General features: G+C 45.2%; 1 protein-coding gene across 1 annotated transcript; it reads left to right on the top strand.

The window, feature by feature from the left end:
* The first annotated feature begins 4,145 nt into the window (after nt 1-4,145).
* LOC133886875 (1-aminocyclopropane-1-carboxylate oxidase-like) lies at nt 4,146-6,090 on the top strand. Its single transcript, XM_062326772.1, has 3 exons — nt 4,146-4,617; nt 4,718-5,060; nt 5,402-6,090. The coding sequence occupies exons 1-3, from the start codon at nt 4,277-4,279 to the stop codon at nt 5,657-5,659; spliced, it is 942 nt and encodes a 313-aa protein (XP_062182756.1). The 5' UTR covers nt 4,146-4,276; the 3' UTR covers nt 5,660-6,090.
* Nucleotides 6,091-11,461: the final 5,371 nt, after the last annotated feature.

Here is an 11,461-nt window from a genome sequence, read left to right as displayed (position 1 = left end):
GTTTGCCAAAAAGGCTTTTGTAATACTTTGTGATATATTTTTTAAGGTTGACCTCTCCAAAAAACGGTTCCATCCTCATATTCCAACTTATATATCCTTGTCTTTCTATTTTTACCATTAGCCACTGGGTGGAAGAATTTTGTATTATTATCTCATTTTAGTAGCTATTTAACCTTAGCTCTTTGGTACCATTTGAGCTCTTCTTCTCTTAGCATATGAGTTAACCTTTCATCAAGGCAATTCTTAAATGCTATTTTATTAGGCGTTAAAGGGTTATTCTCTACCCTTTTATGTAGCTCATTTATGCACTCTCGCAAGTCACAGATGAACAAAGTCATTAACCATGTTAAAAGAATGGGGGGAAAGATCATGTCGTCAGGACGGCATTTTTCTTTGCCAAATTGCCAGGGCAGAAATTACAGCTCTACTAAATGGAAAGGGACAGAGTTAAACAAATCTGCAGCCTGTCAAACGTAATACATTAATCGAAGCAAAGTCAACTATCTGAAGTCGGCAATGCATGGGTTGAAGGTTTCTGGCGTGATTGGCCACTCATACGTTACTGGTGTATAGCTAACCATAAGAGGATAGCTAATCAATCTTATGGGCCGGCCTTAATTTAAAGACATATTAATTGATAAAAATGATTAGTAGACAGAAGTGCTTCCTTATTTGCTAGTTGTACTTTGGTCGGTGTACATCGGTCTGTGGCAATTTTCTTTCTCTACACACGAGTTTGAAGTTTGATGGAATCCCTGTATGTTTCCGTTGATTCAATCAGGCATGTTCCTTCGAATATAATGTGAACGAGGATTTTAGTTTGCTAGCTAGGTGGAATTAACCTATAAATAGTTTCACAAGCTAGCCATTGCATCTTACATACTGGTATATTAAGAAAAAGAAGTTAGGTTATTTAAAAGAACTTGACATCATCGATGCAAGCAATGGCAATTCGTTTCCTCGATACGGAAGGTTGGCGCGTCAGCTCGCATAGGCCACCTTGGTAAGAAAAAAGCGGCCGTCCAATTGTCTGGCGCCGCGGGCAGAGGCAGAGTGGTAGTAATATCTAGGTCATTTTGTTGATTAACCTTCAAAGTGGCCACCTTTACCTTGCTTAATTCATCTCTCATGTACTATCAGCCCCTCCTAATTTTTGGTGCAAGCTCCGCCATTGGCGGTGAGGGACGACTGGAATCGCTACATGTTGAGTAACCTTTGTATCCAAGCAAAACCCGGGCCGGGCTGAAAAAAGCTCTAGATGTCTTGGGCTTAGAACCCCATGCCCAGGCCTACCTAGACCGGCCTCTAGGGCCTGTTATTTTTAGGATGGGTAGGGCCGACAAAAAGCCAAGGCCCTCTCAGGCTTGGATCCCCTACCTCGAACCCAAGGCCCTCTCAGGCTTGGATCCCCGACCTCGAACTAGCCCAATAGGCCTGTGGGGCCCGTAATTTTCAGGCTAGGATGGGTCCAGCCGCTCGACGTTTTTACACTAGAAAAACAAGAAAAGTCATTTTGGGCTGACCTAGGTCTTGTCAGGTTGGTTGAGTACTACCCAAGCCCAGCCCGCCAAGCTTGTTTTCTCAGGGCTAACCTCTGAGGTCCATATCCAACTACTACTCCCGTTCTTAAATAGATGTCGTTTTAGAAATCTGATTTTGTTCTTAAATAAATGTCGTTTTAGGTTTTTAAGGTGATGTTCTACTAGAGTGCTTATATTAAAGTCTATTAGAAAGTGAAGTTTCAATTCAGTGAGTGATGGATTGGTGGCTTATATGTCATTGATTGAATGTTAGAGAAATCAAGAGAGGTAAACATGTCATATATAAAAGAATTTATTGCAATCTTATTCTATGTGCCGAAAGCTAAAATAACATTTAAAAGAAAACAGAGATAATACTTCAGAGTTGCCACCATCCATCAGAACAAATTCTTTATTTTTTATTACGGATGACCACATGCCTACTCATCCCCATGTCACACACTCACACACCCCTAAATGCATCTCGTATCATTTTTGGAGAAGGGAATTTCATTCCGGTTTCTGCACCAACTGTGCACACAGCCGTCCCAAATTATGAAGTTTAGAATATGAAAAGCCAACAAGAGTCCCCAATAGTATGAATTGAAAAGTACAATAAAATGGCATTAGACACAAATTCTCGTAGAAGGCATCCACCCATATTTGGCGTAAATGACAATTATTGTGGATGCACCTCGTATGATGCGTGTGTAAGTAAATGCACCTCGTATCATGTGTGTGTAAAATGTGAAGATCAACTTGCATTGGAGTCTCGAATGCTTAGCCTCAGTTGGGACTTCATACATCCTTGAAAATGTAGAGCAAAAACAAGCCACGAGCCTGGAACTTTAACGACTATCTAATTAACAATAGACTCTGCAAGTGTTAATGTGTCAGCTGTGTATGGTCGCCAGGATAACGGGAAAGTTTACGTAAAAACAGTACAAGCTAGGACGAGATGCATGCATGGATGCGTGCAACTGCAAAAAGACCTTGATCCCAACACGGCCAAGGAATGAAGGAGGCGCCGTGTCTGCGCGTAGGCAGGTAGGAGGACTTGGAAGCCAAACCTGTCTGCATCTACATCTCGTAAAGGTCAACTCCATCGTTTCCATGAGGCCGGGGCGGTAGAGGTAATGCGATGGAAGATTGAAGTTATTCTAAGGTGGTTCGCAGCTGCCGTCACATGGGCATGCAAGACCTGAAACCATGTATCACCGTTGTTTGGGTGCCAAGTCGCAAGCCCGGCCAATTTCTATATGCAACTACCGATCCAAATAATTCCCTGTTCACCCGGAAAGAATAAGAGGCAAATAAGATGTTCCAAGTATATATGCCTTTGCAGCACGACATCAATCCTTTGGAAAAAAAATTCTATGCAGCAGGCCGAATCAACTGGTTTCTAGAGGCAGCTCTCGGAGAAGCGATCCGAGTTCGAGCCCTGACACTCCCCCGAAGGCGTTCGTGCAGCTCCTGTACAGCTGTGTGAGTGTGAGTCTCCTTTTAAAAAAAAAATGCAGCGTGGTGTAGAAGCTTCCTCCTGCAGTACCACCTGGCTGCCATCCTAACCCTTTGGGAAAGCTGGTCGGTGCATGCACCGGGCTCGTTACCAACCTATATAACCAGATCGAGTCCAATGGTAACTCATGCCATGCCCCTTGTTCAGGTTTCAACTTTGCGTGGAGCTTCAATGTATGTACCGCACTAGGTCTTCGAGCAATGCATCTAACTTTGTACGAGCTAGTCGACGCATGATAATGATGATACTTGGCTGGATGCGGACTCTGAAACTTTAAACCTATGAAATAAACTAGTGGATGCATGAAACTTGGCTGAACATGGAAGGATTCCATGGGTAGTGTCAAACATTTTGCATGCATGATTTGGTTGATGGATGCATGAAACTTGACCGAGTATGGAGTTATGGACTCCACTGGGAAAAGAGGGGTGGCATAGGGAAAGAGAAATGAATAGAGGGTTAAAATAAAAAGTGGAAGAGAGATGGACGGTTAGGATTGAATTTCAATCACCATATCCCTATCCCTTTCCCTAGCCCAACCGATATCCAATTCCAAACGCCACCTATGAGTAAGTACGCACACCCTTTTATTCCGTGATCTGTATTTCTGCTTCAACGTTTAGCTTCTGCACTTACCTAAAATACAAATCCTTGCAACAACTATATGTGCCCATTTTGTTGTTTATGTGCATTGCATTACACAATCTTACATTTCGCCGCTGAGAAAACGAGTACTACTCATAATCAACCAAAGTTGGTTTGCACGAGCTAACCGTCCTACAGCTCGAGCTAGCTAGGCCCCTATTATTGAAGCTACAATAGCTGTAGTTATACACGTTGAATATTCTCTTCCCCTGCGTTGACCATATAAACATTCTTTAATCCCATTAACGCAAAATCGCTATCGATCAGACATAAATAAAAAATAAAAAAGGCATCGCAAGAACCAAAGTAAACACCGGCCAGAATGATGCCTTTGTTGGCTTGCAAACCATTTCAGGACTCCCAAATCACTACCCTGATTGATCATTGGAGCTTTCCCACAGAGACTATGAATAAAAGAACATTTGACACCCAGCTAGTGCAGCTATAAAAGGGTCAGGGCTACACAGGCCCCAACACCATACAACTTCCACACCGTTTCTTCTCCTCTACTTCTGCCTTCCAAGTTCCAGCCATTGTTGGGAGCTAATTAATCCACCAAGGAGATAGCGCTTGAAGTGTGGTGTTAGCGGCGATGGCAGTCCCGGTAATTGACTTCTCCAAGCTCGATGGCCCTGAGAGGGCTGAGACCATGGCGGCCATCGCCGCTGGGTTTGAGAACGTGGGGTTCTTCCAGCTGGTGAATACCGGCATCCCTGATGAGCTGCTGGAGAGGGTGAAGAAGGTGTGCAGCGACTGCTACAAGCTGCGGGAGGTGGGGTTCAAGGAGTCCAACCCTGCGGTGAAGGCCCTCGCCGAGCTTGTGGAGATGGAAGGCGAGGGCCTCGCCACGAGGAAGATCCAGGACATGGACTGGGAGGACATCTTCACCCTCCATGACGACTTGCCTTGGCCTTCCATCCCTCCCACCTTCAAGTAAGTGAAGTCCCACCTTCATGGACTCTTGTATCCAGGACGAGCTTGTTGAAGTATATTGCCCATGTTTTCTCATCAGCAGCTTAAATTTTTAACGCAGGGAGACGATGACGGATTACCGAAGGGAGCTGAAGAAGCTGGCGGAGAAGCTGCTAGGGGTGATGGAAGAGCTGCTGGGGCTGGAGGAGGGGCACATCAAGAAGGCCTTCACCAACGACGGCGACTTGGAGCCCTTCTACGGCACCAAGGTCAGCCACTACCCGCCATGCCCGCGGCCAGACCTGATCGACGGGCTGCGCGCACACACCGACGCCGGCGGCCTCATCCTGCTCTTCCAGGACGACCGCGTCGGCGGCCTGCAGGTGCAACTCCCCGATGGCCGGTGGGTCGACGTCCAGCCCCTCGAGAACGCCATCGTCATCAACACCGGCGACCAGATCGAGGTGAATATATTCTTCCAGTATTATATTACGATATAGAATGGAACGATGGATTTGTGGAGCTCACGTTGATTAGTTTGCACTTCATTAGAATAGAGAAGTTGAATTAAGGCGCCCAAGTGCTTTGCTTAACGCTTAGCGCTCACGAGAGGCTACTGCTACATTAAAATATCTGCCAAAGAAGTCATCTCAAGATTTGGTAGCCTTCGCTGAGTTTGGCATGATCTTTGAATTCCTTATGAATTAACATTTGAAATTGTTAGTTTTATTTGATTTTTGACATCTAACTCTGAAAGTAGGTCCTAACTAACGAAGGAAATATTTGCTGTAATGATAATCAACAGGTGCTGAGCAACGGGCAGTATAAGAGCGCGTGGCACCGCATCCTGGCCACCCGCGACGGCAACCGCCGCTCCATCGCCTCCTTCTACAACCCTGCGCGCCTGGCCACCATTGCCCCGGCCACCATTGCTCCGGAGACCGCTGGCACGTCCGGCGCCGACTACCCGAGCTTCGTGTTCGGCGACTACATGGAGGTGTACGTCAAGCAGAAGTTCCAGGCCAAGGAGTCCAGGTTCGAAGCAATGGCGAGGACCAAGTGACATATGACCTTGCAGTGCAGGAGTCTGAACCAGCTGCGAGGCTAATTACGCTTATTACTCTTAATTAAGTCAAGTTATACGATAAAGTGTGCAATTATGGATGGTACGGGCTTGTACCATGCATAAGTAGGTTGTTAAGTGTGTAATTTGACGTGTGTAGAATGGATGTGTGATATAAATGTGTAAGTGTTTTGCAGCAACAAGCAGTCACAATAATATTGTGACAGATAAGCTTGTGGTGAGCTGTGGTCAACGGATGTCAGAGTGATTTGTAGCTTAAAATGGCATCTCTTGGGTTTCTTTTCCTTTTTTTGGTTTACTTTTTGGTTTACTCGTTTCTTTTTATGTTTGGGTGATCAGTTTGTTCATGTGGTTAAGTTGTTGTAATTGTATATTACTCAGAAATTATTAAATATATTGTTGGGTTTCAATTTGGACTATATAGCCTGATACACATTTGTAAAGATCATCAAAACGGCCTGAACAAGGGGATCATGCTTTTTTGTTACCAATCCCACGGTCACTGTGTGTTATGATGAATGGACAGTTTCTCATTTTTCTTAGGGGCGACTGATTTTCAGTCGACTGAAATCATGGATCGATTTTAGTCGACACGTGGACCGCATGATCGAAATCGGATGATGCACTCTATTCTTCTTCCTTCCGCTCAACGATCTCTCTCTCTCGCGCGCATTTTTGCTCATCGGCGTGCTGGCCCCCACCTACCGCCTACTCTTGTCCGAGCGCCGTCCCCGCCGCCGGGTTTGCCTCTGCCGCCCCCGCCGCGCTAACCCCTCGGCCGGTGATGCCCCCGCCCTAGCCCCGCCCACCGGTTGTCTTTCCGCCGCCTACGGCCGGCATCTCCAGCAGCCCGCGGCCCTGTTGTCTTGCACGCCACCGCCGCCTGGCTGACCTGCCTACCCCAAACATATTTCTAAGCCCGGCAGCCATGGAGGCTCACCAGAGACCCGCCGGTGAAAACACCCTCCCCTAAACTCTAGTGAGAACACGTCGACTGAAATCATGGGCGATTTCAGTCGACTGTGCTGTAGTAAATACGTTTTTCTTAAGATGATTTTCTTGTTGGTTAAAATACTTGGGTGGTAGACCGACAAGTGCAGTAATTGGACGACTTGCTAATACATATTGATTTTTTTTTGTATAGATATCTCCCCTAAATGTAAATAGTTTTCCAATATGCAGAAGCAAGATTGGGTCTGGCTTAAAGGCAAAAATCTTAAAACCAATTCAAACCAACTACAAATAAATATCAAGAAATTTGGTGGGAGTAATATATAAGTTAGGTGAACCTTCTAACAAAAATTCAGCCAAAAACTCAAGAAAGTTTAGAGTTTTTTTTTAGAAAACTTGAAGAAGAGGAAAGAAAATCAACAAAACCGAGCAATATGGATTTTGAGGGGCTCATGAGGGGGATCTTGAGACCAAGTATTTTGGGAACATTCTCACATGTCATTGCTGTCGGAACCACCACAAAAACATCACCAAAACCTCAGCTTCAAGGAAAAACGAGATTTTCACCAAAACAACCAAAATCGAAAAAAAAAACTCACTTCCACTTCAAGAGCACATGGGTATACAACTAGGTCACAAAGAGATAAACATCCGCATCATCGCTCAACATAAGAGCTCATAAAATCCAAAGAAACTTTGACAAGAAAGGGTGGCAATCACATGCACACTTAAAAATAGAGCCAGGAAGATGGAGAAAGGAATGAAAATACATCACTAAGCTTGCAACCCATTTAATCATTGGAGAGCTTCACACCAGGAGAAATCAAGAGGGCACCACCCTCCCTCCCTCTTATGTTTTGAGTACAAGAGTGATTCAGACTTGAACACTAGAACACATATCTCGCTTTCTTTCTCTCTTTATCTCCACTTCACTAAAACCATGAGGCACAAATCTGAATGGATTCTCAAGAGGCCTGAACAACTAGATCCTTGTTTATTTAGAGTAATTTTGGACATCTCAGAAATACAATCAACTCAGCATGTAGACCTACCCCTTCATAAGGGCATTCTCGTATATCTCATTGACCCTTCATCGGTAGCTCCCAACCCTTTCTTCACTTTGCTTCACTTCAACGCAAGCTTTATGATGGTGCTCACGTGCATCTCCATTCTTAACATGTGTTGTTTTGAGGCCAAACCGCCAAGCCATCTTCAACACTTGCCAAATTGTGGCATCGACTTGCTTTCATCCGGTGCAAGCCTTCTTGATCTTCATGCATGTCACCTCATCCCGTAATCCACAATGACGATGACTATTGGGTAACTACCATATCCGGGTATCCCAAGGTTTCCCGTAATTTTTGGGGTATATCTCTATCTCCGGGAAGGGGATCCCTAGATGAAAGGAAATCACCCGTAGGAGCCCAGGGTATCTCGTAAACAGGGAATTTGATCTCCAAGAATGGAAGGAAGACTCTAGGACATACGACACTCCCATATATACACGAAGCCTGGGCCCCTACGGAGGACGAGGCCATTGAGATCTATTACAAGCAAATACAAGCCATTGCAACCAGAACAAGCCGAGCAAGGAAGTTGCCGACTAGGTTTAGATCCATCTAGGCTAGCCACACCCCCCGTTGTAACAGGCTCTATTTGATACAAGTCAAACAAGATGTAGAGTTATTATCCTAAGGGAGACCCAAACCTGTATAAAAACCCCTCTGTGTTTTCCTATGATTCATTTAATCAAAGCATCCCCCATCTATTCTACAAATTCGTAAGATCGACAGTTCACTAATCGTCGACAGCTGGCGCTGTTCGTGGGGATCATAACAATAGGCGTTGAAGATTCTACACAAAATATGCCATCAACTACATCAGCACCGAAGACTGGTTTTTCAGATGAGGAGTTCTACGACAACTTTACCCCTCCTACCGACAAACCAGTGATCGATCAGGTGGACTTCGGTGAGGAACTCTCCTATGATGACTCCAGTGATGAGGTAAGTCGATTTATGGATCGGTGCGCCAAGGATCATGACATCGAGTTCGAATCACTCGGCTACCAAGACAATGGTGAATTCCCTATTCACCACAAGCCGGTACCCTCCCCCGTAGCTTCTGACAACATGATTGTCAAGACACCAATCTAGAGAAATCTGATGAAAAATCCATGATGGATCCAGACACTTCCTCTAGCGGAGGTTACCCCCGAGAAGTCTTCGCCATCGGAGATGGGGGTGACGGTCTGGGTAACCATGATGATGATCCAACAAACATGTAGGGCCCTGTGGCTCTGGGTACCAACAGGGAATGCAGATAACACTCTACGACCAAATCGACTGGAATGTCGAAGCCTACATTGATGATCTCGTTATCAAAACCAAAAAGAAGGAAGACCTCATCTTCGACCTACAAGAGACATTCAACAACTTGTGCAAGAATCGAGTCATGGTAAACCCGAAGAAGTGTGTATTTCGAGTCGATGCAGGGAAACTACTTGGTTACTTGGTGTCCTACCGAGGGATCAAAGTCAATCCTGAGAAGAATAAAGCTATCGAAGAGATGCAACCTCCTGGGTTAGTGCAAGAAGTTCAAAGACTAACTGGGCGCATGGCAGCTCTTAGCCATTTTATTTCCCAACTCAAAGATCGAGGACTTCCCTTCTTCAGGCTATTACAACAACATGACAAGTTTGAGTGGTCAAAAGAGGCAGACGAGGCATTCAAAAATCTAAAGAGGTATCTTTCTTCTCCACTGTGCTAATTGCTCCCAACCATAATGAAGATCTATTCTTATACATTGTGACCGGCCACGTGCTGTAAGTGAGGTATAGGTGGTCGAAAGAGATGTGCAAGACAAATGAGAGAAAAGTCAGCGACTGGTGTACTATATTAGTGAAGTGCTCCATGGTCCTAAAGAACGCTACCTACAATTACATAAGCTATTGTATGCTGTAATGATGGCCTCTCGCAAGTTCCAACACTACTTCCAGGCTCACAAGATCACTGTACCATTAATGTTCCCACTCGGTGAGATCTGCACAACAGAGATGCAATCGGCTGAATCGCCAAGTGGTCTGTTGAACTTGGGGAATTTAACATCTTCTTCATGCCTCAAATAGCAATCAAGTCGCAAGTACTCACCGACTTCGTTGATGAATAGACAGAACTCGATCAACCCCAGGATAACCGCGGCAACTTATCAAATGCATGGACTCTATTTTTCGACGGGTCGCTAATGCTTCAAGGCGTTGAGGATGGGATAATACTGATCTCTCTAATAGGAGAAAGCCTGCAATATGCTTTGTAGATTGATTGCCAGGCCACAAATAACGTAGCCGAATATGAGGGTCTACTTGGTGGACTCCGAGTAGCTTTTGCTCTTCTTCCACCTCTAGGCCAGTCGGAGCATCCCGGAGTCGATCTCCGTATTGGAGCTTCCCCGAAGCTAGCTAACCTCCAAGAAAGCTTCCCCACACCAAGGTGAAGCTCCCCAACTCCTTTCCCCTCGTTTCCCCCCTTGTTTTCCCCACTCCCCAAAGCCATAGGACCGAGCTCCGCTTAGCTATGGATGCCGATCCATGGAGCCAAGTTTTTAGCCCCGTGCATGTCGCCCAAACCACCCAAGAAACACCCCCTAGTCTTGTAAAGTGTTTTGGTACCCTTCTTGGTCGAAGGCATCACCGAAGCCTTCGCTGACATCCTCACCGAGGTGTTGCCGGCCAGGCCTAGCTGTCTGACCGTCGGGTTGGACTTGGTTGGCTAGTTTTTGGAATCAGACTCCCTAATCAGGAGTCATGCTGGCACTTGGTCGATCTGACTGCCAGACCCTGTGGTCTAACTACCAGGTTTACTCAGTACCGAATTCGTCTATGTCTAATCCTCACGGTCTGACCGCCACCTCCCACGGTCTGACCACCAACCAACCAGAACACATACCACTTAGTTTATCCCATGTGATGTTTGGATCCTTTCTAATCTAATCATTTCAAATTTTATTTTACAAATGATTTCATAATTATAGCATATCGTCATGCTTATAGCGATGCAATTTTTCTCTCTTTTAGTGATCGACAAACCAGAGAGTGACGGGTTTTCTTGAGAAGGTTTTATGGTTGATCTTGTTTGTGAAGCAAAGCACCAAGGCAAGCATTTATCATATTTCTCCTATATTTTGGTGAATTGTTGATCAATCTGTTAGTTATTGCTATGTGTCGTATATGCATGTTTAGCCAGTCGATGTCAGGATTGAGTAGAACCTATCTTGTTGCATTTATCCTTACCATGTTATTGTTGATCCCAATCCTTGTAACCTGAGGATAGCCATGTTAATGTATAACTTAAAATTTATCCGAAATACTTGGTAATGCATAGGTCACCGATAGAAGTCGAGCTGTGGAATATTCTATCATTCACGAGCTATAGGTTTAATTACTTTCACGATGATAATGATGTTGGGATGATGAGTTGTGAGAATGAAACGAGATATGGGCGGTGTTAGGGGTAGGTCGGGAGAGGAACCCGGATGCTATAGTCCGCTTGCATCGTTTAAGTACCGTTCGTTGGCACTGTTTACTTTAGCACCTTTTTGTACTACCACATATCTGAATAAGGTAAGGATGAGCCAAGTATCGTAAGTCGCCTCGTTCATTTGACTCATGTGCCCGTCATGTGAGTGAGAGGGCTTGTAGATGCACCTGAGATTGCTTCAGCAGTAGATCTAGGTGGACTCCGCATACTCGAGCATGGGAACAAAGGTTCGGGGTGGGTCCATGAACGGTTGTCACATGAATCATCACTTGCAACCAACGGGTTATATGGAAGG

This window comes from Phragmites australis, chromosome 12 (assembly GCF_958298935.1).
Source record: "Phragmites australis chromosome 12, lpPhrAust1.1, whole genome shotgun sequence".
NCBI lineage: Eukaryota > Viridiplantae > Streptophyta > Magnoliopsida > Poales > Poaceae > Phragmites > Phragmites australis.
This window is presented reverse-complemented; position numbering and strand designations above follow the sequence as displayed.